The sequence below is a fragment of the Carassius carassius genome, chromosome 45 (assembly GCF_963082965.1).
Source record: "Carassius carassius chromosome 45, fCarCar2.1, whole genome shotgun sequence".
In the NCBI taxonomy this organism is placed as follows: domain Eukaryota; kingdom Metazoa; phylum Chordata; class Actinopteri; order Cypriniformes; family Cyprinidae; genus Carassius; species Carassius carassius.
The window spans coordinates 25,484,752-25,511,709 of NC_081799.1; the positions used below are offsets into that span (position 1 = coordinate 25,484,752).

General features: G+C 34.8%; 3 protein-coding genes across 7 annotated transcripts in view; 1 reads left to right on the forward strand and 2 right to left on the reverse strand.

The window, feature by feature from the left end:
• The first annotated feature begins 434 nt into the window (after positions 1–434).
• Positions 435–5,901, forward strand: srsf9 (serine and arginine rich splicing factor 9). 3 transcript variants are annotated; one of them, XM_059539321.1, is made up of 5 exons: positions 435–577; positions 1,478–1,823; positions 1,910–2,088; positions 3,466–3,638; positions 5,671–5,901. In XM_059539321.1, exons 2-5 carry the CDS (start codon positions 1,666–1,668, stop codon positions 5,890–5,892), a joined length of 732 nt encoding a protein of 243 aa, XP_059395304.1. In that variant the 5' UTR covers positions 435–577; positions 1,478–1,665; the 3' UTR covers positions 5,893–5,901. The 3 variants fall into 3 exon arrangements, with proteins under 3 accessions (XP_059395304.1, XP_059395307.1, XP_059395305.1); XM_059539324.1 differs by having other exon boundaries at positions 448–577; positions 1,640–1,823; XM_059539322.1 differs by having other exon boundaries at positions 483–577; positions 1,489–1,823.
• A 1,558-nt stretch (positions 5,902–7,459) lies between these two features.
• On the reverse strand, positions 7,460–8,470 carry triap1 (TP53 regulated inhibitor of apoptosis 1). The gene is given in 2 exon segments (XM_059538948.1): positions 7,460–8,007; positions 8,120–8,470. Coding segments are annotated over 2 exon segments (225 nt in total). The 5' UTR covers positions 8,267–8,470; the 3' UTR covers positions 7,460–7,929.
• A 2,254-nt stretch (positions 8,471–10,724) lies between these two features.
• Positions 10,725–26,958, reverse strand: part of sgsm1b (small G protein signaling modulator 1b) — a 34,951-nt gene continuing 18,717 nt past the window's right edge. The window contains exons 11-26 of one of the 3 annotated variants that reach the window (XM_059539098.1): positions 25,719–25,882; positions 25,523–25,649; positions 24,460–24,586; positions 23,088–23,152; positions 22,866–23,011; positions 21,431–21,559; positions 19,853–20,023; positions 19,695–19,766; positions 17,486–17,846; positions 15,648–17,425; positions 14,885–15,009; positions 14,342–14,424; positions 12,568–12,677; positions 12,368–12,464; positions 11,454–11,621; positions 10,725–11,224 (exon numbers count right to left, since the gene is read on the reverse strand). In XM_059539098.1, coding sequence (XP_059395081.1) covers positions 11,136–11,224; positions 11,454–11,621; positions 12,368–12,464; positions 12,568–12,677; positions 14,342–14,424; positions 14,885–15,009; positions 15,648–17,425; positions 17,486–17,846; positions 19,695–19,766; positions 19,853–20,023; positions 21,431–21,559; positions 22,866–23,011; positions 23,088–23,152; positions 24,460–24,586; positions 25,523–25,649; positions 25,719–25,882 — 3,812 coding nt within the window. In that variant the 3' untranslated portion in view covers positions 10,725–11,135. Of the gene's footprint in view, positions 11,225–11,453; positions 11,622–12,367; positions 12,465–12,567; positions 12,678–14,341; positions 14,425–14,884; positions 15,010–15,647; positions 17,847–19,694; positions 19,767–19,852; positions 20,024–21,430; positions 21,560–22,865; positions 23,012–23,087; positions 23,153–24,459; positions 24,587–25,522; positions 25,650–25,718; positions 25,883–26,958 lie in introns of all 3 variants that reach the window. The other 2 variants (XM_059539097.1, XM_059539095.1) reach the window with 2 other exon arrangements.

Consider the following 26,958-nt stretch of genomic DNA (forward strand, 5'->3'; position numbering starts at 1 on the left):
AATAAACAGCTCTCAGAAGAAGATCTTTTTTACAAGAGGAACTACATTCCTTGCATATTGAAAAAGCAAAGGGAGGTTCTGTAAGATCTAGAGACAAATGGCTTGAATTTGGCAAAAAAAAAAAAAGCTTATTTAAAAAAAAAGGTTAATTCACTCCCTTCAGATTGATAGCTCTATTTCCTCTTGTGAAACTCTAAATTTTATTGTATATTTATTTAATTACCTTTAATTGTGATTGCATCCCCCCATATGTTTTTGTTCTATGTTTATCTGTTATTGTTAATAAAAAAAATAAATGTAAAAAAGTTGGCTTTCTCAAGAAGTTAATTTTTTTTCGTTTTGTTTCGTTTCATTTCATTTTTGACATTAAAAAAAATGTATAATGATATAAAATTAAAATTAAAAATAATTTAAGATGAAAACGGTCTTTATATTTATCTATGCAGTGTCAGCCGTGCTAAGCAGTTGCTCGTCTCGGTCTGAAGGGGGCGGAAGTTGGTGTCGGTCACTTCCTGATCCGGGGAAGCGCGTGCGCGTGTTTATCCTCGGTCCTCATCACAATCTGCAAATTACAAAGGTGAATCAAACTATTAATCTCAGTTATATTTAATCTTTTACACATTCGTGCGTGAGAAAAAAACCCCGACCTTGTTATTTCCTGCTGTTTTTACATTTCGCTTTGAGCAGTTGTCTCAACAAAGAAGCTAACAGCTAGTATGCTAACATGAGTGTGTTGTATTGTTATTATTAAACACACATATTACAATTTTAGATTTTTCTTAAAAATGAATACTATATACTAGTGGAAATGAACGTATTTAGGTTGATATTTTGAATTAATTAACGAATTAAATGCGTAAGAAGAGATATGGCTGTCCTCAGATTTGCTTGCATTCGACTTCTTTTATGGAATTTTTAAAGTCTGCAGAATTAAAATATGATTAAATATGAACTGATTGTAGTATAAAATATTCAAACACATATATTTGCATAGCGATTCTCTTTACAAAGGAAATATAAGAGGTTGATTTAAGAGTTATTTATTATCTGCAGTCTATTAAAATATATGTTGCATGGCATTTTTCATATTAAAAGTCATTTTTCTAGGCCTGTGAAGTATAGTCACTTAATATTGATCCTGACCCTGAACCACAAAACCAGTCAGAAGGGTCAATTTTTTGGAATTGGGATTTATACATTATACAAAAAATAATTTCTCCATTGATGTATGGTTTGTTAGGAGGACAATATTTGAAAATCTGGAATCTGATGGAGCAAAAAAAAATGAAAAATTGAGAAAATCATCTTTAAAGTTGTTCAAATGAAGTTCTTAGCAATGCATATTACTAATCAAAGATTAAGTTTTGATATATTTACAGTAGGAAATTTACAAAATATCTTCATGGAACATGATCTTTACTTAATATCCTAATGATTTATGAGTGTGCATTTTAACTGATTCTCCTTGTTTTTTAAGTTTGTTTTCAGACTGTGGTTCTGGAGGCTCCTGTGTTCTGGGTTTCTTGAACTCGTCATGTTCTGCAGCCGCCAGAGTTTAGACTTATAAATAGAGGCTTTAATAGGACGGACTAGAGTTTGGATGTTCTCAACGCTGTAAAAACACTGTAATTCCTCGAAGGCTGCAGGTCCAGCGGGATTCGAACCATGTCGGACGGACGGATCTACGTGGGAAACCTTCCCATGGACGTCCAGGAGAGGGACATTGAGGATCTCTTCTTCAAATACGGAAAGATTCGTGATATTGAGCTGAAGAACAACAGAGGCACCATCCCGTTCGCCTTCGTGCGGTTTGAGGATCCACGGTGAGTCGCGCCGCCCTCCGAGAACACGGACAAGGCTTTTTCACGTGTAGAACGAAAATTAGGAGCACTTTCCTCTCTTCCTCTAGGGATGCAGAGGACGCCGTCTTTGGGAGGAATGGATATGGGTTTGGAGACTGTAAGCTGCGTGTGGAATATCCACGATCTTCCGGATCCAAGTTTAGTGGACCTGCGGGAGGAGGAGGAGGACCGCGGGGACGGTTTGGACCTCCATCGCGCAGATCTGAGTTTCGCGTTATTGTGACGGGTGAGTTACGAGGTTTGAGGCTCCATAAAAAGAATTAAAATAGTCCTGATAAAACTACTTCAGTGAATTGTATCACAGGGCTACTGTAGGTTACTAAAACTTTTAAAAATGTCATTGGTAAAATATGAAAAAAATCTAGAATTTCATTGTGAAAATATAATATATAATAAATATAAGCTAAACAAAATATAATATAGTAAAATAACAAAAATTGAACTAAAAGTGAATAAAAACAACTGTATAGACATATTTGAAAACAATAGAAATGGTAAAAACACACCAAATATTATTAAAAAGGTAACTAAAATAAAAATAATAAAAATAAAATAAAAAAGTTAAATTTTATTAAAATTATTAAAAAGTTATTATGGCAACAATTCTCATTTTTTGTTTGTTTGTCTAGTAATAAAATAACTAAAATTTAAATAAAATGAATAAAAACTGTATAGACATATTTAAAAACAACAGAAATGAAAAAAAAAAAACACCAAAAATGTACTAAAACGTTAACTACATTTAAAACAAAAATGGGAAAATATAAAAACAAAATTTAATTCAGATTATTAATAAGATGCCAAGGCAACAATTCTCATTTTCATTTACTTTATCTTGTAGTAAAATAACTAATAATGAAATAAAATGAATAAAAGCAACTGTATAGACATTAATTTAAAAAATAATATTAAAGTAACATTAAAAAGTAAAATTTAATTCACAGTATTAACAAAAATTGTAGTAGTATATAAATAAATATCAGTGATAGTGAAATAACTCAATAATATAACTAAAGAGTATTTAAAGAGACAGTTCACCCCAAAATGAATGTAGTCACCATTTACTCACTGAACCCATAATTCATCTTCAAAACACGAGGTTTAATGATGAACCCTAGGGGTTTTCTCTCTCTCCTTTAAACAAGTCTTTAAAAGCTCCAGAAAGTTTAAACAAATTCACACGAATCAAGAAGTCTGATCGTCGTCCTGTGAAGTGATTTCATTTCTTTATATGATGAACACATCTTTTTGATCGTATCTCATCAAAAACCTCGAATTAAACGTTCAGTTCATATGGATTTGTTTTACCTTTTGTGGAGACATAAACCTCTCCGATTCTTTATAAATATCTCAGTGTGTTTTGAAGATGGATTTAGTGAGTAAATAATGACACGATCTTAGATTTTAAGTGAACTGTCCCTTTATATTGTGATTTTTTTTAATTTTTTTTATTCACCTTTACTTTTTACTTACTGATAATCATTTATTGTAACGGATGTGAACGCTTGAGTTGTTGTGCAAAAGCCAGGTCATTTGTTTGCATGCATCTTCATCTGACACAGATGTTTGCAGCACTTTAAGACTAGCTGTGTGCCGTGTGCAGGTCTTCCTCCCTCCGGCAGCTGGCAGGATCTGAAGGACCACATGCGGGAGGCTGGAGACGTGTGTTTCGCAGACGTGCAGCGTGACGGCGAGGGGGTGGTGGAGTTCTTGAGACGAGAGGACATGGAGTACGCTCTGAGACGCCTGGACAGCACAGAGTTCAGATCCCATCAGGTCAGGGTCCTGGGATACACTTTACTAAACTTAAAATTCAGACAAAATCACTTCATCCCTCTGGGGTTTCATTTATTTATTTATAAAAAGATTGTTCGATAAAAATAAATATGCCTGGCCTAAAACAGTTTATTGTTTAATCTCTAACTGCTCTTTATCTTCTCATGCATTAATGATTTGAATTCCTGTGGGAAGATATGTATTTCTAAAACTGAGAGTTCCGCTCCCTGATTCTGATTGGCTGAGCCGTGTTCAAAGCTGTTCTAAATTACGCTACAAAGTAACATACACCGTTTGTTTACTTCTGTGTGTTGCTCGGCAACCAGTTAGTTGCAGCCACAACTGTTTCTGAGGAGCTACATTGTTTAGTGGAAGATTACTGTTTTTATTAATATTATTACACTTTATTTGCTCTGTTATATTTTGTGAAACCTTAATATGTTTATGGAATAACCGTTTTATAAAAACAGTAAGCCCTGCTTTGAGTCGTGCTTATCAACGCCCCTTAGCTGTTATAAATTCATTGTAAACCACGGCTTCTTGGGACTTACTGCTATTATTATACACATTTATATTTTTGTTTATCATATATAGTTTCTGATACACTAACATTGACTTCCATTTAAGGTCTTTTAAAAAATTATAATATGTATTATATATGTATTATAATATGTTTTTGTTTTCAACTTATTACAACTTTTAGATCTGTTATAAGTTATTAATCAATTTAAAAGAGGTAAGTAATATTAAGAAATTAATACTTTTATTCACCAAGGATGCATTAAATTGTATTTTTTTTTTAAGTTACAGTTGAGAAATGTAAATGTTTTAAAAGATTTCTATTTTAAATAAACGCTGTTCTTTCTATTCCTCAAATAACTCTGAAAAATAAAATGCATCACTGTTTCCACATAATATTGTGCAGCACAACTGATTTTAACATTGATAGTGATTAGAAATGTTTATTATCATAAGAATGATTTCTGAAGATCATGTGACACTGAAGACTGGAGGAAAATACAGCGGAGCATCACAGAAATAAATTACACTTTAACAAATATTCGCATAGAAAACAGATATTTAAAATTGTAATAATATTTCACTATTTTTACTGTATTTATGATCAAATAAATGTAGCCTTTGTGAGCAGAAGAGACAAAAAAAATCTTGCTGATCCCGAACCTTTAAACTGTAGTGTATATGTGAGTCTATAGTTTAAGATTTTTGCATATGATCTATTAATTACATAACTTTTGAGTTCAGGTGCTTTCTGGACTAGTGATATATAAAATCATTTTTAAACAGAAAATCAAATATTGAATGCATTGCATTGCAGTTTTAACCTACTATTTATTTATACTTAATGCACATTTAAGAAGCTAAGAACTCTTGAGTCAGAAAAAAATAATCTTGATAATGTCAGATAACTTTGATAGAAAGGTATGTAATCGATTACAATCAACCAAAAATTATTAAGCTGTTTAATTTAAATACACTAGAGCACAAAAGCAGTTTTAATAGCCAACAATACATTGTCTGAGTCAAAATAATCGATTTTTCTTTTATGCCAAAAATTATTCAGATATTAAGTAAAGATCATGTTCCATGAAGATATTTAGTAAATCTCCTACAGTAAATATATCAAAACTTAATTTTTGATTAGTAATATGCATTGCTGAGAATTAATTTGAACAACTTTAAAGATGATTTTCTCAATGTTCAGGTTTTTTTGCTCCCTCAATTCCAGATCATCAAATAGTTGCATCTCTAAAAGCAAATATTTTCCAACACTAACAAACCAGACATCAATGGAAAATTGTATAAATCTCAGTAAAAAAAAAAAAAACAAGACCCTTATGACTGTTTTTGTGCTCCAGGGTCACAACTATAGTGTCTGGTGTCTGAATAACTTTTGGTTTGACTGTATATCCTATACAAATATATGTATGTGTGTGAGTTTTTTTTTTTCTTTGTCTGGTGTCTTGGTGGTTTGTGGCTGTCTTTGTTTCTGAATATTGTGTGTCTGTGTCAGGGAGAGACGTCCTTCATCAGAGTGATGGAGGAGCGGGACACAAGCTGGGGTCGCTCACGCTCCCGCTCCAGGTCTCGAGGACGATACTCGCCCCCGTACCAGAGCAGAGGGTCCCCACCGCCCCGTTACCGATCGCCCCCGCGTCACATGACCCGTCATAGCCCTCCGTCCCGCCGAGCGCCGCTGCAGCATCACAGTCCTCTGCCGCGACACTATCGATGAGCGGCCTTCTCCAGCACCACACATCTTTTCTTTCTCAACTTCGTAATGTACATTCCAGTGTAGGAACCCTAATGGCCTTATTCACCGTTCAGTTCATGGAGAGCTTGCGAATATGTTAAAAATGCTGCATATGTTTACAGATGTGGTTATGATTGGGAACGATCTGAAGATGAATAACCTGTTTTGTCTTTTTTGAATATTGATGTGTTGTTTGTGATTAATCTGATCCATTTCATAGACATCGACTGTTTTATTAATTTTTTATGATTTGCATAAAAGGCTGAAGTTTTAAAAAAATGTTTGTTTTTTTTCTTTCTGGAATCACCCCATGTGATTTTTTTTTTCTCGTTTTGTATCATGTGATGATTGGTATGCATTATTTGTATTTCTTTCCAATTAAAGCATTGAATCTAAGTCACTCTACATCGAGTCATTTTTACAAACTGGTGTTTTGCAGGAGTGATGGAAATAATAACAGAAAACCTAGAAACAGGGTTTAAAATATGCAATCATTGAATTATCAATAATAAATTGGTTTATTGTGCATTAATTAAAACATGCATTACTGAATGCTGGTTCTTGATGCATCAACGGATGTTAACAGATACTTGATTAACAAATTTGAAACATTAAGATTATTAAATACTTTAGAAATATTGCTTGTTGTTAGTCCACGTTAATGTAGTTAATAAATTTAACATTGTGTTAATCTATAGCAGTTAATATTTTTTAATTATTTTGGGCTCTCAATATTTCCTTAGTGAGATGTTTGTGCAGTTGCATATATAAATCATAAGATGTTCTTTGTTTTATCTGAGCCATTTATCCACATGACGTGTAAATGTTTAAATCTTTTAAATTGGTAACAAATGAAAAACAATCACAGCTGATTAAATGCATGGAAATGCATTGGGTTAAATGTATGAGAAGCCCATTTCAGGCTAATTGGCACAATCAGATAGTGATTAGATTTTTGATTAGTCCATTAGTTTAAGTGTTCAATTAGTGTTATAGACTGATTTATTCTGATTTGACGCTCCAGATGGAACTAGGTTCCAGTAATGTTGGAGTTTGTTGTTATCGGAGCCATAATTTATAGCGTGTGTTTTCCAACTGAACAATGAATGAATAAGCAATGAGCGAAGGGACAGAACTGTAAGAAAAACTGGTAAAGTGTGAAAAAAAAGTATTTATTCTGAGATCCGAAATCTGAATTCACAGAAAGATTGCATGATGTAAACTCAGAAGTTTATAACTCTGAAGGGGGAAATGGACGGAGATATACACTTGACATTGAAAAGTCAGAATTCTAAGAACAAATTATATTTTTTTAAATAAAAGTTTTTTTTTAAAATACAAAAAAATAAATGTAGACTCAGAATTCAGGAAAAAGTCAGAATTGTAAGAGTGAAGTAATTGCAGTTGCTTCTTACCTTTCTTTTTCAAAATCTTTTTCACACAAGAAAAAAAGTAAAAATATGATTAACTCTATAACAAGAAAAAAAAAGTCTGTGAACAAACTAACAAAAAGCATTGCAAGCAAAAAGCCAACTGTTTAAGATAAAAGGTCAAAACTGCCCATTTATATTCTGCGGTGGAAAAAAACAATTTAGAATTCAGAAAAAAAAGTCAAAATTAAAAGAGAAAGCTTTTTTTTCTTTAGTGAAAACATATAAACTAAAATAATTGCAAAATATATAAACTCCGATTTATAAGTCCGATTTGCAATTGTGAGGAGGGCAAAAACCAATGAAACAAAATGTAGCAATTACCTTTAATAATTACGTAACAAGCTTCCAGGGAAAAGGGCCGCACCTGAACCCTTTTCGATGCACAATGCATTCTCCTGCATGTTTAGAAAGCTGACAGCTCAAGCATGCTCCTTTCTAATAACCATTCACTATCAAGCTAAGCACTGGATGTTCAGTTTCAGTCTCAACGGTAAGTGTCTGTCCATCAAAGGGTCATCGCTGCAGTCCGAGCGTCCTGATGATGCCAACACATCTGTCCCAGTCCATATCCAAGACAACCAAGCCATCAGCTGTCCGCTTTCTCTCTGTTCGGGCCCATGAACTCCACACCTTCTACAGGAATGTCCTTATGCTGGATGGCTTTCTGTAGATAAACACGAGAGCATCAGTGATGGACCGCTCACATTTCTCATTCTCCGCACCTTACATACTTGTAATGCTCATATGCGTGTATATAGATCCATGCAGGGCGGTACCTGAACACACGTGTGATATTTGCGGAATAACTCGCTGCACGGATCCGCGCTCCGGTCTCCCTTCAGGAATTCCTCGGAGAACCAGCGGTTAAAACACTATTCATACTCGCGCTTGAGCTCCGTGCAGCCCTCGCCGACGCTGTCCATCTTCACACCGGCCACAAACACCGCGGATTGGCGGTTCAGAGTCGTGTTCTGTCCGCCGAGAGTCACTGTTCGTTTACTCCCGTGATCTCGCCGATGACACGTGGTCCCGCGTGGCGCACGATGATTACGTCAGCAGTCAGCAAAGCGCGTTTAAAAGTCCCAAGGACAAAACCAAAATAATTAAATGAATAAAAATTTTGGCTAAGAAGACGTAAAACAACAAACGGAAAAACCGTGAACTGTTTTTTTTGTATAGTTTAGACGTTTCTGCGTTAAATAAATAGGAATGACTAAAGGTCAATAATTACTGGAGAAACATAATAATGTCCTTAAAAAAATCATAATAGTTAATACAAATAATAATGCTGGATATATAACATTTACTTCTTTACTGAAATAAATGAAGTCTCATTCTTTACAATAATAATAATACATCAAGTAATTAGTAAATTACTGAAATCCATTTCTTTTTTCACAATAATAATAAGGAAAAATGAATAAAAACAGGAAAATGAAAATTTAAGGTCAATATTTACTAACGAAGAACCATGTCATTCTGTACAATAAATAATTAAATAAATAAAATGGAGAGGTGCTAAAAATTTATATTTAGCTTCTGAAGTAGGCTAGAAGTGTTTAATTCTTCACAAAATAAAAAAATATTAAAAGGAATGTGTATGATGCCTCATGGTAATGCAAAATGTTTTTTTTTTTTTTTTTACCTTTTTTTTTAATGTATTAATTGGATCTTTTGTAAATGTAAACATCAAATATACATGTTTGTGTATATATATATTCCCAAGCAGTTAACACATGATTCACCAGAAAACCAGTCAACACATACATTTATTAAATATTATAATACAGATTATATCATATGCAGCAGACAGTTCTGACAATATACTATGTAGTTTCACAGAGGACGATAAAAATATATAGGTTTCCAATACAGTTTCAACAAATCATTTGTGTCAGTAGTGAGGCTGTGAGCCGAATACATCGATCAGAAGAGGTTTTTACAATTCACACGTCCAACATTTGTAGATATTATATTATGAGCTACGTACAGCGAGAGTAAGCTTATGTTACAGGGCATAAACAGCAATGCATACAGAGAGAGAAATGACAGATATGATGGGAGTTAGTGTCGATAACACTGGCACTTCAATCAATCACACTTCATTACAGCAGATTACTACAATCACATCAGATCCAACAAGTGCTGAAAGATCGGGACACTTTACAAAAGTCTGGCTGCTGGTAGAAGAGCACACACACACACACACACTTACACATGTCTATATGGCAGATATCAGATATACGTGAACATCAGCACACACACACGTCCCTGAACTTAAGGCAAAAAGATCAATACGAATGAAACTGTGGTGATGGGTTGTTTTGACAGTAAAGTAGCTTCACTGAGTGAGGTACGTCATTGTGTAGCAGCTCAACAGATTCTCTGAGAGAAGAAAACATGCGGCTCACATTTCACCCCAAAAACCAAAAGGAAGAAATCAATCTCTTTTCTTTTTTGCATAAAGGAATTTCCGCCTATTTTTAAGACCATTGCATGCCATTCAAACCCTGTCGAATAAATAAATAAAATCTCATTTTCATTCAATCTACTGTGACATTTACATTATGCACTACAACAATGATGATATGCAATAAACAAACATGCAAAAAGTCTAAAAATAGGTCCTAAAAATAGAATGCAGATATCATTTCTTGTTATTTTCCATTGTATTTAAAAGTGAAATATGAGGAAAAAGCTAATTCATCTTATTTTTAAGACAAGTAATCACTTTTTATCACCAAATAAATAATCTAATATTCATTACTGTAATATGGCAATACACACACACACGTCATGGTAGTGTTCATTCATTTTAGCATTTAAATTAAACAAATATGTTTTACAGTAACAATAAAAAAAAAGTGCAAACATGCAAAAATATTTATGGTCCTAAAAATAGCATGCAAATAAAAATTTTCTCTCTTTTTTGTATTTAGAGGTGAAATATGAGGGGGAAAAAATTAAAATCTGCCTATTTTTATTTTTATTACTGTAATGCAATATATATATATATATATATATATATATATATATATATATATAAATGCACGCACACACACACACACACATCACTGTAGTATTTATTTTACATCCTTTAATTAATTTAAATAAAAAAATAAATAAAAAACGGTTTACAATAATGATGTACTAAATTTTCACAAATATTTAAACATGTTAATGGTCCTAAAAATAGAATGCAATTATCATTTCTTATTTTTTCCTTTGTATTTAGAGATGAAATATGATTCGAGATTCTCCCAATCAGCTGAAAATGACAAAAAAATCACTTTCTTCCCAGGCGCAAACAGGTGCCATCTCTTCTTCTGTGCAAACATCACGAAGTGACGTGTGAAGTATGCTAAACATCCACAATAATGATTTATGTCTTAATTTTCACACATTTAAAAAAATAAATAAATATACAGCATTAATTTTAATACTTTGTGCTTTTAGAAAACCTCTAGTTTTAGAAAGGGTGCACGCCATCCCTGCCATTCATAGATCATCTTTATATATTTCATAGCCATCCACGACCTCGTATAAAACTATTCTCAAGAGCATCCTACATTATTTATTATTTTTTTATAATATCTCTCTTCATCTTTTTTCTATTCGCAGTCACGTTTACTCTTACAACTTCATATTTCACTATGCATTCGCTATAAATTAATCGAATAATACAATAATATTAAGTCTGGGCAGATGAAAGCAACACTAGTTTGGCATTTGTTTGAGCTGAGGGTTAGTTTAATGACACTGAGCGTCTTCAGATTGCTAAAGGAAGTGGGTTCACTTGTTCTCAATCAGGATCTGGACCTTGTGCACCAGCTCTCGGGCCATAAGCAGCAGCTTCGGGACGTCGTGATGCTCGGCCATTTCTAGATCAACACACAAAAGACATCATCACAGCGGCTCTGATTCTGCATGTATGGTTTGTTATGATAGAGCAATGTTTGAAAATCTGGAATCTGAGGGAGGTTGGATCGTTCGTTTCTTTTCTACTGCACTCACCGGCATATTGTGACTCCTTGATTTCTAAAACATAACATCGTGGCTAAACATCACATCTCCCAGCCCTAGTGCTCAGTGATTGGTCAGTCAGCTCACCGTTGAAGAACTTGATGATGTCGGTGAAGTCCATGTTGTTCTCCAGGATGATGTTGCGGTACAGCTCCACCAGCGCCAGCGCGATAAACAGCACGAAGTGCTCCGAGGAGGTGTAACGCGCGGCCCAGATGGTCTCCCACACCGAGAACACGTCATCGTACACCATTTCTGAAAGAAAGATGAACAACAGCACTCACTCACAGCATTGTTAGGTGTTTCCATCTCAATCCCAGCAGCTGAGTCCTTAGCAATCTTCAAGAATCAGCTAAGAAGAAGCTATTTATTATATCATTAAAAAAACTTGCTATGTGTACTGCGCTGTTGACTTGTTGTCGTAGCACTTTCGTATCATTGCGCTCTTGTTGATTTTGATTGCTTTATCCTTACTTTGCATAAAAGTGTCTTCTAAATTACTTAATGTAAAAGTAATGTTTCCTAGTACAGATGTGACGATTCGATTTCAATTATCAAGCTTGCGATTTGATTTGATTCTGATTCGATTCGATTCGATTATTTTGGGTATATATCAGGTACAGTACATTAAGAAAAAGATTATCTCAACCAAGCGCTGGTGCTACATTACTGGAATATTAAAGGTTAGAATAAGCTGATTTGTATTCAAACGCTTAAATTACACTCGATGATGTTTTATAATAAAGTTATATACATATATATATATATATATTAATTCTACTCAGTGAGTAGTACTCACTGATCACTGAGTAGTACTCACTGAGTCATTCATTTAAACAGCTGATCAGTTTAGAAACAATTATGAATGAAACATTGACTCGCTTGATTTGTCATTAATCATGCTTTTTTTCAGTTAGCATGTAATCTTAATTCACATTTTTGTTTTGTTTTGTTTTGCAGTATAAACAAGATGCAAGATGAGTCTTTTACAGTGCACTCACCTCTCTTGAAGTCCAGGAGAAACCAGCGGTAACAGAAGTAGAAGTGTGTGTAATCACCGTTCTGCTGCATCAGCTCGAACAGCTCGGCGTCCAGAATCTGAAGAGGTGCGACACAATCATGACATGAGACACACACACACACACACACACACACACAGAGAGACTAGAACATCAGCAGAATGTGTGTCTAATAAGTAAACCTGGATGAGGGAGCGCATGTTGGCGAAGTGTGTGTCCATGGCTCCTCCGTGAGGGAAGTTCTGGTTCATTCGTTTCATGAGCTCAGTGAAGCAGCTGAAGGCCATGGCCTCTGAGTTACAGTCAAATATCAATCAGAAACAAATAATCACTTGGCAAAATAAAATAGGTGTATTGCTTAAGTTTAAAATCACTGTTTAAAAAAACGCATCTTAAGCACACAGAATAACATAAGTGAACGATTAATTGCTGCTTTGAAGGATAATTACGTAATTGTGCCATCCATTCGATTAATTGTGCAGCCCTAATCACACTTAACATTAAAGTTTTTAAATATACTTTTATATTGGCAACATAAAGGCAGTATATTTCTAATAATGCTGTCAACTGATTAAAGAAATAACAACAACAACAACAACAAAATCTTAAATTAACTGCGATTAATCACGATTAATCCCACTTTAAATTAAAGTTGTTAAATTTACTTTTATATTGCAATAATTTCACATTCAATCTTCAAGTTAATGCAAAAAAAGTAGTATATTTTTAGTAGTGCTGTCAATTAATTAAAAAAACCTAGTTAATCTCACATTTGCTTCTATAATTAATAGCGAATATTCACGATTAATCCCATTTTACATTAAAGTTTTTAAATATGCTTTTATATTGCAATAATTTCACATTCAATCTTCAAGTTAATGCAAAAATAACAAAGGCAGTATATTTTTAATAGTGCTGTCAACTGATAAAAAAAATAACTAATCTAATTTTTTTCTGATATTAGTCACAATTAATTATGATTAATCCCATTTTACATTAAAGTTTTATATGTAAATATACTTTAATATTGCAATTTATTTGAAGACATTCAATCTTCAAATTAATGTACAAACAACTACAGTATATATTTTTAATAGTTGTTTAATTGCATGAAGGCCAGTGTCACTGATACCAATTAATACTGATGTCTCTGTGAAATAGTTTTTCCTGACAATATTTAATCATTTACTACAGCAATTACAGTATAATCAAGAGCTAGCAATAAACATAAACCCATTATGTCATATTTACCTGTGCCCTTCTGCAGAAATATACAGAAATTGAAACTGAAGTTATCAAACACTAAATCCTAAATTAATTTTAGAGTAATCCTTAAAGCTATAAGTGATTAATTTCATCACTGCAGATGGTTATTCGGTTATTTTGGTTGCTATTACTTTAAGAGCTGCAGCTGCTGATCGTGTCGCAGATCTGACACAAATCGTATTTTCTCTCAACGTATTTTCTGACCCACTTCAGGTCTTAAAGTCTCTACTAATTAACTGACGAGTTGAATCAGTGCTTAAGATGAAGGAGACAGTGCTGGGCTCCAGGTCAGTTTTGAAAACCATTTCAGAGACATGTTCTTTACATGTGACTCGCATATAATATATTACATGCATGCACAGTTTTAAGCTAGATTTAATCGACTTTTTGGTAATGCAAGAGACAAAGTGACAGAAGCAGCAATTGTGAGTCAGATAGCCAACCCTAGCCTTGCCCCTGCCTTGATTACAATACATTTTTGTAACGTGTTAAACTAAAAAAGTTTGCATTAACACGCACACAAAACGGTATATTTTTGGATAATATTCATAATAAATAATTGTCCCATCAAGTTATATATTTGTCCAATCAGATTTTTAGAGGCAAAAATAATTATACATTTTTTTATATTAATGCAATGCTCAGTAGGGGTTAATGGAGTAAATAGGGTAAAACTCAGACTTAACATACCATCATCCAGGATGACCAGCAGGGGCGCTAGTAGGTCACACATTCCCTGGACGTATCCAATGTCAAGGTGCTGCCAAACGTAACTTAACGCGCACAAAAAAAAAACAACAACAAAAAAACACGGTAAGTTTCACTTAATCCAATTTTAGATTTGGAAAAAATTATACATTTTATTAAAAATAAATGCATCAAAAGCGACAGTAAAGATATTTATAATGTTACAAAAAATCATATTTCAAATAAATGCTGTTCTTTTGAACTTTTTTGAGCACAGCTGCTTTCAACATTGATAATAATCAGAAATCAGCATATAAGAATGATTTCTGAAGCTCATGTGACACTGAAGACTGGAGTAATGATGCTGAAAATACAGCTGTGCATCACAGAAATATATTACATTTTAACAGATATTCACATAGAAAATAGCTTATTTTAATTAAAATAATATTTCACAGTTTTTACGGTAAAGTTTTAACAAATATATGCAGCCTTGATGAGCAGAAGAGACTAATAAACTAAAACATAAGATCAGCTTTATTTTACCTGCACATGATGTTGCGCAGTTTCTCCAGGTTGTCTGGGGTGAAATACCAGTAGTTTCTGTCACATCGCTGGACGTCTTTGTCAATGCGGTGCAGATTAAGTGTGTAAAGGTCAACCTGCTCCTGCTGCAAAACAAACGAGAAGACAATATATAACTTTGAAGATCACACACATTTATAGGAACAGTACAACCAGAAATGAGCCAAATCCTTTAGTGGAACACCGAATAAGATGTTTAGCACGTTTAAAGGAGTGCAAAGATTTAATTTTTGGTCTGTGCCTCACACAAAGCTACTGTACGATTTCAGAAGACTTGAAATATAGAACACAAGTCCTAGTAGCAACTTTCATGGTGACTTTTTGGAGTTTGTTGTCTTGTGGTCACGAAACCGCTTAAGACACAGTGGATTACTGTATTTGAAAGGAATGAGTCCCCCGATCTATCTAAATGTGTCTAGAATGTTTTTTAAGAATTTAAAGTTTCATGATGAATGCAGCTAAAGTTTACTCTGTTTCAGAGAACTGCATGTCACCACGAAGAGGGGGGCGGGGTCAGCAGAGCTCATTATCATTTAAAGGGACATGCACTGAAACAGCGCACTGAATTTGACTGGGTAAAAAGGGTGTTGTTTTACACTACAATTGAGAGATTGAAACCAAAGTATGTTATAGACATTCATTAAGAACCTAAAGAATCATATCAACTTGTGGAAAACTGGCATCAGATGACTCTTTTAAACTGATTATGTTTTTGGTGATATACCGAGTAGGTGGTCCCGATAGATGATACTGGAGACACAATGTCGTTCTTGTCTCCTGTGACGGCTAGAGAGTCTGGTTTGGGGAATGAGTTGTCCATTTCCGGTTCCTCCTCAGAGAGAGCCGAGTCTGTTCCCTCCGGACTGGTGTTGATGCTCGGCTCCATGCAGAGCTCCAGAGCCGGCATTCCCACGACTATCTTCTCCGGTGCCATGGGACGAGCCAAAGTCAGAGGCGTCCTGGAAACGCTGCTCTCCGAGGACATATAAACCACAGACGAAGCAATATCCTCCATTTCCAGTGCCGAGGGCGAGTCGTCGGACATGTCCGGAGATTGTTTGGATAGGGAAGGCTCTGGTTCGGTGATCTGTTTGATTATGGATCGACCGGCGTCCCAGCCAATCGTTTGCGGTGCACTGATGGCTTCATTCAGAGTTTGTATCACATTCTGTGCTTCAGATGAACATTCAAGTTTATTTTCATCCGTCTGGGAGATTTTCGTAACATCCAGCGATGGCTGTGGATCAGATTTGGCGTCTTGACCTTCATCCATTTTCAAATACGATTCTGGGTCTGCTTTTGATTTTGTGTTTTCTTCTCCAGACGGAGAAGACGCATGTCCTGGATCTTCAATCTCAACCTCTTTTGAAGATTTGGTTGTTTCTTCAACAGGATCCTGTTGTGATTCATTCATGTCATTTTCTTCAGATTTTCCAGCATTGTTTTGCATTTTAGTATCTCTTTGAGACACATCAGCTGTGTTTTTTGAGTTTGCATCATCCTCTGAATCTGCCACCTCCTGTGTTACTGTCTTGGATGTTTCTTCTGAATTCAAAGTCTGGAGCTTGTCTTCTTCTGAATTCAGAGTTTGGGAATTCAAAGTCTGGAGTTTGTCTTCTTTTGAATTCAGAGTCCGGAGTTTGTCTTCTTCTGAATTCAAAGTCTGGGAATCCAAAGTCTGGGGTTTTTCTTCTTCTGAATTCAATGTCCGGAGTTTGTCTTCTTCTGAATTCAAAGTCTGGGAATCCAAAGTCTGGGGGTTTTCTTCTTCTGAATTCAAAGTCCGGAGTTTGTCTTCTTCTGAATTCAAAGTCTGGGAATCCAAAGTCTGGGGTTTTTCTTCTTCTGAATTCAAAGTCCGGAGTTTGTTTTCTTCTGAATTCAAAGTCTGGGAATCTAAAGTCTTGGGTTTTTCTTCTTCTGAATTCAATGTCTGGGGTTTGTCGTCTTCTGAATTCAAAGTCTGGGAATCCAAAGTCTGGGGTTTTTCTTCTTCTGAATTCAAAGTCCGGAGTTTGTTTTCTTCTGAATTCAAAGTCTGGGAATCCAAAGTCTGGGGTTTTTCTTCTTCTGAATTCAAAGTCCGGAGTTTGTCTTCTTCTGAATTCAAAGTCTGGGAATCCAAAGTCTGGGGTTTTTCTTCTTCTGAATTCAAAGTCCGGAGTTTGTCTTCTTCTGAATTCAAAGTCTGGGAATCCAAAGTCTGGGGGTTTTCTTCTTCTGAATTCAAAATCTGGTGTTTTTCTTCTTCTGAATTCAAAGTCTGGAGTTTGTCTTCTTTTGAATTCAAAGTCTGGGAATCCAAAGTCTGGGGTTTTTCTTCTTCTGAATCCAAAGTCTGGCGTTTTTCTTCTTCTGAATTCAAAGTCTGGGAATCCAAAGTCTGGGATTTTTCTTCTTCTGAATTCAAAGTCCGGAGTTTGTCTTCTTCTGAATTCAAAGTCTGGGAATCTAAAGTCTTGGGTTTTTCTTCTTCTGAATTCAATGTCTGGGGTTTGTCGTCTTCTGAATTCAAAGTCTGGGGTTTGCCGTCTTCTGAATTCAAAGTCTGCATTTTGTCACTTTCTAGAGGCTTTATTGCAGCTTTTATAACGCTCTCTGTTTGTGAAACCTCAGCATATTCTTTGACCGTGTCCTGAGTAGTGGAGCTGTTTTCCGCTCGCTCCTCTTTGGTCTGGTCTCCTGACGGTGGCTTTTGGCCGGCGGTTTTGGACCCTGACTCTTGTGTGGATGTCTCCTCTGTGCTCGGAGAGCAGTCTGAGAGGGCCGAGGTCACGGAGAAGTTACGGGATGAAGGGTGTCCGGAGTCTGGAGAACTGGTGCAATTGGGCAGAGTGCCATTTGGGATTTTGGGCTGTGGTTTCTCGTCTTTGGGTTTGGGCTCTGATTCGATCGGGTCCACCTCATCTACAGAGCCGAACACCTGCGGAAGGAGAAATACACAGGAGGAGGAAAGTCAGACAACCTCAAAACAGCTCATCATTGCATTTTATTAAATGTAATTATATTTTTTTATTAAATTAGATTTGTGAAATATGAAATATCAGGTCATGATATTATTGTTTAACATTATTTTATCCCTGCTCATATGAACTTGGTTACATTATCAGATACAGTGCATCCGGAAAGTATTCACTTTTTCTTATTCAATGTTCATTTTTTCCATTTTTTTTATGTTCAAGCCTTATACCAAAATTGTTTATTTTCATTATTTCTTCAAAATTCTACAAACAATACCCCATAACAACAACATGAAAGAAGTTTGTTTGCAAACCTATTTTAAAAATCAAATAAAAATCACATGCAAATAAGTATTTACAGCCTTTGCTCAATACTTTGTTGAAGCACCTTTGGCACCAATAACAGCCTCAAGTCTTTTTGAGTATGATGCTACAAGCTTGGCACATCTATTTTTAGGCAGTTTCTCCCATTCTTCTTTGCAGGACCTCTCAAGCTCCCTCAAGTTGGATGGGGAGTGTTGGTGCACAGCCATTTTCAGATCTCTCCAGAGATGTTCAATTGGGTTCTGGCTAGGCCACTCAACAAGGTTGTCCCGTAGCCACTCTTTTGGTAACTTGGCTGTGTGCTTAGGATCATTGTCCTTTTGGAAGATGAACCTTTGCCCCAGTCTGAGCTCCAGAGCGCTCTGAAGCAGGTTTTCATCAAGGAAGTCTCTGTACATTGCTGCATTCATCTTTCCCTTAATCCTGACCAGTCTCCCAGTCGTACGAGGCTACTACCAGCACACTTTACTTTTGGGATGGTACTCTACAGGCGATGAGCAGAGCTGGTTTCCTTCAAACATGATGCTTGGAATTGAGCTTTATCAGACCAGAGAATCTTGTTTCTCACACTCTGAGGGTCCTTTAGATGCTTTTTTGCAAATGCCAAGCATGTTTTCGTATGTCTTCACTGAGGAGAGGATTGAGTTTGGCCACACTGTCTATAAAGCCCAGATCGGTGGAGTATTGCAGTGATGTTTGTCCTTCTGTATCTCCACATATGATCATGGAGCTCAACTAGAGTGACCATCAGATTCTTGGTCACCACTCAAACCAAAGCCCTTCTCCATCAGTTGCTCAGTTTGGAGGAGACCAGCTCTAGGAAGAGTCCTGGTTGTTTCAAACTTCTACCATTAAGGGTAACAGAGACTACATGCTTCTGTGAACCTTCAATGCAGCAGAATTTTTTCTGAACTCTTCCCCAGATGTGTGGCTCGACACAATCCTGTCTCGGAGGTCTACAGACAATTCCTTGGACTTCATGGCTTGGTTTGTGCTCTGATATGCACTGTTAACTGTGGGACCTTACATAGACAGGTGTGTGCCTTTCCAAATCATGTCCAATCAACTGAATTTACCACAGGTGGACTCCAATCAAGTTGTAGAAACATTTTAAGGATGATCAGTGGAAACATATTGCACCTGAGCTCATTTTGAGTGTCATGGCTAAGAGTGTGAATACTTATGTACAGGTGAAGTTTTAATTTTTAATCTTTCACGTTGTCATTATAAGGTTATTTTTGTGTAGAATCTTGAGGAAAATAATGAATATCAGTAATAATCAATATGCACTCGAACATTTCTCACCAAATTCAAATATCAAAGTCCCTTTCAAGTATTTGAATCTTTGTCTACATTAATTTTATTCCTCTATATTCATACTGTTTGACAGCTACTGACTCATTTGTGTTTAGGAGAAGCATCTGTGTCAGAGTAAAAGCAGGCATGACTAAGATCTGTGAGAGCAATGTGTTGGGTTGTGTTTTGACCTGAGTGCTGCTGTTGGAGTCGCTGTGTGATCCGGCGTGACTCTGTTTCTCGGAGCTGCTGCTCTGAGATGACTGCAGAGAGAAACACAGCGGCAGTCAGTAATCCTGCATGCAAACCTCAGCGTGCAAGTACAGATGACTCGAGCACCAATGCTTACATCCGTGCTGATGGTGGAGTCCTGGCGTGAGCCGTGGTCCCCGCTGGCGCCTGAGGCACATTTGGCCAGAGCAGCTGCGTGCTGCTCCTTCTCCCGCTGACGCACGATGGCTTCACATCCCAGCCACTCGCTCATGGTCTGCTCATAACAGGCTCGAACCTGCTCATCCACCTGCAGAGTACGGCAGGGTTACGCTTAAGGGTTGTCAAAAAGTACTGACTTCGGTTCAGTCTGTAGGGCTGGGTGATTTGTTTCCGATTTTATCGATTCATTATAATTTAATGTTTTGCCACGATCTTATTATTTAGAAATCGAGAATCGCGATTTTGAGTAGAAATGAGTGCTGTCAAATGATTAATCACATCCAAAATAAAAGTTTTTGTTTACATAATGTGTGTGTGCTTTTGTTTATTTATGTATATAAATACACGCATACACACATGCATGTTTATATGTGACCCTAGAGCACAAAAGCAGTCTTAAGTCTCTGGGGTATACTTGTACCAATAGCCCAAAAAACACTGTATGAGTCAAAATTAGAAATTTTTCTTTTATAACAAAAATTATTAAGATATTTTGTAAATGTTCTACTATAAATATATCAAAACTTAATTTTTGATTAGCAATATGCATTTCGAAGACCTTCATTTGGATGACTTTAAAGATGATTTTCTCAATATTTAGAATTTTTGTTGCACCCTCAGATTCCAGATTTTCAAATAGTTGTATCTCAGACAAATATTGTTCAATCCTAACAAATCATACATCAATTGAAAGCTTATTTAATCAGCTTACAGATGATGTATATATCTCAGTTTCGTAAAATTGACCCTAATGACTGGTTTTGTGGTTAAGGGTCACATACAGTATTTCAAAGATATGCTATTTTTATATATTAAATGTATGGATTTATGAAAGATGTGATGAATCATTTGACAGCACTGATATAAATATTACCAAATGATTAATCTCGATTAATCAGATCCAAAATAAAATAAGTTTTTGTTTACATAATACATGGGTGTGTGCTGTGTATATTTATTATTTATATAAAAATACACACATGCATGCATATCTTTAAAACATAATTTTTAATATAAAAATATATTATAAGAATATATAAATAGACATGTAAATATTTTCAAAACATACCGTATGTGTGTGTATTTATATATTCATAATAAATATACACAGAACACACACATATATTATGCAAACAAAAATTAATAATTTGACAGACTAATAAAACTTTACCAAATATTTGAAACTTTGACAATATGCCAATGTTAACATATGGGTGTGCGATATGACGATTTTTGATCGTGGACGATAAAAACTTGTCTCAACAACCTGCATTTAAAGAAATATGCACATTATATCAGCTGCAGTTCTGGTTCCGCTGTATCAATATAGCGTGCAACACCACAAACATTCACATCAGTGTTAACTCACCGATAAAGTTACTCTTACAGGAGACTGATCTTAAAAGTACATTATTTGCATGTGCTTTAAAACCTTGCCGGTTAAACGTTTCCACCCGAAGTGCTCTAAAAAGATAAAACGATGGCTTCTGCTCACCTCTTTGCGCTCTGTGAGGCTCATGCTGAAGTGATAGTGGCCCAGAAGGAAGGGCCAGACCTCTTTACGCAGAGATGGATCCACGCCGCCATAATACACCAGCCGAAGCAGCTCCTCCTCCTCGAACGCCTGCACAGCGCTCTTATATTACAGCCAGTGCCATATTACAGCTTTTATTCAGATTCAGAATATGCTTTATGACAACATATAAAATCAATGAGAGACTATTATAGTTTTATTCATATTTTAAATATGCTTATGTTTACTCTTATGAATATGTTCAATGTTTTTATGGTTGCATATAGTATCACTCAGAAACTAACTAATAATAGTTTGAATATGTTTTTATGCTAACAGTATAATCTTGATGCTATTAGAATTTTTTTAAAATGTTTTTATGGTAACTGTCATTTAAGATACTATTTTTTTTTTATATTTTCAGCTAAATTATAAGCTGAGATACCATTATAGTTTTTATTATTATTTTAAATATAGTTTTACGGTTGCGTATAATGTCACTGAGATACTATTATATATTAAATGTTTTAAAGGTAAAACTATCACTGAGATACTATTATACTTTGTATTCCTATTTTGCTAATTGTTTTATGATTACATATATCACTAAGATAATATTATAGTTTTTATTAATATTTAGAATAAGTCTTTATGATAACATATAGTATCATTGAGATGCTATTAGTTTAATTAATATGTTGACAATTATTTTATGATTAAATATATCACCATTATTGATACTATTATATAGATTGTAAGATACTATTATAGTTTGTATTCATATTTTTTATGTTTTTGCAGTAACAGTATCATTGATATATTTTCTATTAATATTTTAAATACGTTTTTATGGCTACATAATATCACTGCGATACCATTATCACTTTTATTATTATCTGGAATTTTATGGTAATATTTAGGTATCATGACTTCAGATATTACTCCTGTTTTAAATGTTTTAACGGTAACCATATCATTAATAATGTTTACAAGTTTTATATATGATATATATATTTAATATTTGGAATGTTTTAATATTTTATATTTTTAACAAGCATACTAATGTTCTAGTGTATTTATTAAGAAACATTTGTTTAAGTAAATTCATATAGCAATTTATTAAAATAAAATATTATTTCAATGATTTAACTTATTTTTTAAAAAATAATTTTAAATGAATTACAAAAGTCTCAAATAATGATCTCAAATATTTCTCATTAAATTTATTTCTCATTAAATGATCTTAGTTGCTCTACATCTCTAACAAACAAGAGCTTATTGAAACATTACACTGCTTTTTTTTTTTTTTTTTTTAGCTAACATTGTTTTTTCATGGTTTCACGATCATTTCAACTGATTATTTATGAACCCTCAAGAGGCTATAGATCAAGTGCACTAGATAGTGAAGGTCACATACAGTGCTGTCCTGTAGAAAGCTCTTCCACACTTCTGTGGACAGACCGTCTCTGGCATCATAAGGGATGTCAGGCTCAATGATGGTGGGGTTCACCAGAGCAGACAGGTGCGTGCGGACAGTGGACAGGTGACGGCAGTACGCCAGCCCTTAAAAACACACACATCAAGTCAAGAGAACGAGGACGAGTGCATCAGCAAACCATGAGCCTGGTATGATACATACAGCCGTAGAAAGCTCGAGAGATGATCTGGTGCTTCATGGTCTCGCAGAGCAGCTTCAGCGGAGCCCTGTTTCACACACACACACACAGACGGACAGACAGACAGACAGACAATCGTTCAGAGAGGTTTGACCAAACTGACACTTGATCATGTTGAATGCGAGCTGTATCCAATCGGTCGCAAAAAGTCAGTGGCTTCTGTTATATAATGCATTTTTTGTGTGTGTGTGTGTGTAAACACTAACAATAGTGCAATCCAAAAGTAGGCTGTTGATTTATTAAATAAGCCGTTTCCTCTAAAAAGCTGTTTATTGAGAGTTGTGAAGCCTCTCTTCCATTAACATCCATAAAAAAAAAAAAAGAATTAGCCATTATGTATATTCGCAATATATATCATAAAACAAATGGAGTGGAAGAATGCTTGCTTTGATGGATTTGGTTTAAACGGTTCGCTCAGACATCAGAAGGATCCCAGCGTTAAGGAACAAGTGGGTCGTTTATTTTTAATGGCATCCCGGATCGTGTCAGAGAATTGTTTGGAGCATTTTGTTTTGTAAAGGAGGCACAGTGTCATACAGAGTCCACAAGGAAACATTTGTTGAAAGATGAAGTGGTGCTAGATCTGACTGCAGCTGCATCACAAACCGTAAGAAAATTATTTCATAATGCTTTGTAAGTCGCTTTGGATAAAAGCGTCTGCTAAATGATTAAATGTAAATGCTTTGTTTGGAAATTACCGTTTTATTTTGATTATGTTGTCAAATCATGCAATAGCAAGGTGCTGTTGATACCATATATATATATATATATATATATATATATATATATATATATATATATATGTATATATCTATGGTTGATACGGTTTCCTATGCAAGCCCGTTCCCGCTACTGAATACATTTTTTTAAAAAGGTTATTGCAACATTTTTCTCAGAATTAAGTGATAAAAACTCACAACTGCAAATGATAAAATGCAGATAAAAACTCGCAATTCAGACTTCTTTTTTGTTTATTTCTCGCAATTCTGACCTCTTTTCTTGCAATTGCGAGTTTTAAAAAAAGTCAAAATTGTACTTCCATACGGGCTTCCATAGTTTCCTATGCAGTGACGTTAGCCAATCATAACATTGGCACAATACTGACAAGCCTTAAAGGACCTGCCCCTTAAAAACAGCCTGTTTCTGAGATAGGTTTAGAATGAGGGGTTGAAATTAATGCATTTTTCCACATATTTATTAGTTTTTTTTTGTGCAAAAAATGTTATTGGCGTCATAAGTAAACCTCAAGGAACTTATTGAAATAAAAACAAAAAAAAAATTCCATGTCATGACCCCTTTAATTCATATCTCAGACTCAGACGAGGGCAGACTAACCTGTCATGGTTGCATCCGTTGGGAAGGCCACCGTCTGAAGAGCCATTCTGTGAACAGGAAGGACAAGACGACTGCCTGGGCGTGGGCTGCCACATGTTCACCGTCTGATCCATCAGCTCCGGTCCCACTTTAACATGGAGAGAGCCGATTAGCATCATATTCACGAGTCACGACTAGTGTGAAAACAAACAGCAGTCAGATGAATAATAAAATGTGTATGTTCCACCTATGAAGGTGTGTATAAAATTCAAACTATACTGTTTTATATAAACAAACAAGTAAAAGGGTGATTTTTCTTTATATTGCATGCATTTTCTTTTATGCATTGAAATGCTTTCACAGTATGAAAGAAAAACTAATATGGGACAAAATATACTAATCTACTTATGCCGATATCCATTAAAAAATATTTATAACATTTTTTAATTACTACATTAAAATATATATATATATATATTGGTCTATAATATATACTTATATTAATGTAGATATGTATATTTACAATAATATTTAATGTAAACTGTTTTGGGAACTATTTTGACCAGTAAATGGCACTGAATGTTTGTAGTTCACGGAGTTATTATAGTTAAAAAAACCGGTCCTAGAAAATGAAATAAAAAATAAAATGTAAAAAATGTGACTACTTTTCAAAGGCAACATTTCTCATTTTTATTTAGTTTAACCTGATGGACTAAAATAACTAACACAAATAAAATTAATAATCACATTTTAAATAAAAGTGTATACATTCGAGACATTTAAAATAACAAAACACACACACCAAAATGACAAAAAATTCTAATCAATTTAAAATGAAAAGTTTACATAATAAAATAAAAAGTTAACATAATAATGAAAAAAAAAAAACATAATAGCATCTCAATAATACTAAAATATCAATTTAGTTGATGTTCTATCCAGCAAAATAAAAACAAACAAAAAAAACTACAAAATTTTTTTTCAATCTTACATTTTGAATTTAATTAAAAACAATTCTGGTTATCTATACTAATCTTGTTTGAGAACATCTTCGCACTAGTGGATCAACTTCACGTTAACATACCGAACTCCTGACTGCCAGGATATATGATCCGAAACACATAATCTGTGGCCTCGTCTTCATCTTTGTCTGAGAACGACTCGCTGGATTCATGTGGGCTTCTTTTACGCAGCTTTGGAAACACTTTTCCCTGAGGAAGAACACAGAATGATCTCGTTTCTTATTCAGACTACTCCAGAATGACTGTAATAGCACTTACCTTTCCTCTTTGGGACCAGAGCGGAGGATCTAGCTGACCGTGAGGAAGGAGGCCCGTCTCCAGACATGTGAGGAACTGAAGCAGGTGACCGCCTTTAGGAAAGCGAAACGGAGGCCTCTGGATCCCGTCCTGACTGACCAAAACCACAGTACCTCCACTGTCCACTGCACACAGACACATCAGACAAACCTTCGGACATCAAGCCGATGTGAGGACTTCCTTTAACCCTTTAAAGCCACTGTATCATATTTGATACGCATAGTCCTTTAAATGATGAAAACTTTGAAACGTTCAGCTTTTTCGTGTCTTGTGTTTGGATGCTTTAATGTTTAAATCGACAAGCGGTAAGGCTTAAAAACACGTGAAAAAGATAAGCTTTCGTGACGATGCGCAGCATTGGCCCGTCAACTGTCCTGAGCATCTTTTTAGGCTGGCCTCAGTCAGTCGGTTATATAAAATATCAAGGTGAAAGTCATCATAGCTTGCTCAGTATAGACCCAGCTCCCAACCCAACTTTGAGAATAGATTAACGGCGATATTGTTTTTATCGCCCGATAAGAGTCTCCCGTTAACGCAGCACGTTAACGCCGATAACGACCCACCAATAATATATATATATATATATATATATATATATATATATATATATATATATATACATATACAAAAATATTTTTCTTTTTGCACAGGCAACATTTCTCATATTAACTTAGTTTAAACTTGATGTACTACAATAAATAAAACTGAAATACAATTAATAAAAACATTAAAAAACAGAAATAATAAAATAAACGAAATTACAAAAAATAAAACAAAATATTACCGTTAACAAACAATTAAATATTACAAAGAATAGAAAGTACAAATATTAATACAAACCATTATAGTAAGTGACCAACTGATATAGATTTTCTTTTATAACTGATACAGATACCAATTATTTGCATGTTTATGTGCCGATATGCAGAACCGATATTTATTAACTGGTATAAAGTAAATAAATGACTGAGTGAAAAAAAGAACATACTTCTCAAAACACCCACAAGATGGCGGCGTTTATCGGTGAATCCGATATTACAAAACCGATATCCGATTATGATAAAATGCTTAAATATCGGGGGAAAATATCGGTCGATTTCTAATAATATTTTCATAATAATACTAAGATAATTTAGTTCATGTTCTATCCTAAAATATATTTAATGGCCATTTTTATTTCATCGTAGTTGGTTTTGAAGCA

What these genes read in the sequence shown, in the direction of transcription:
- srsf9 (XM_059539321.1), top strand. Translation starts at nt 1,666, where the DNA reads ATGTCGGACGGACGGATCTACGTGGGAAACCTTCCCATGGACGTCCAG. An exon ending in GTGCGGTTTGAGGATCCACG is followed by an intron (nt 1,824 to 1,909) that starts GTGAGTCGCGCC and finishes CTCTTCCTCTAG; the next exon opens with GGATGCAGAGGACGCCGTCT. An exon ending in CAGAGTTCAGATCCCATCAG is followed by an intron (nt 3,639 to 5,670) that starts GTCAGGGTCCTG and finishes TGTCTGTGTCAG; the next exon opens with GGAGAGACGTCCTTCATCAG.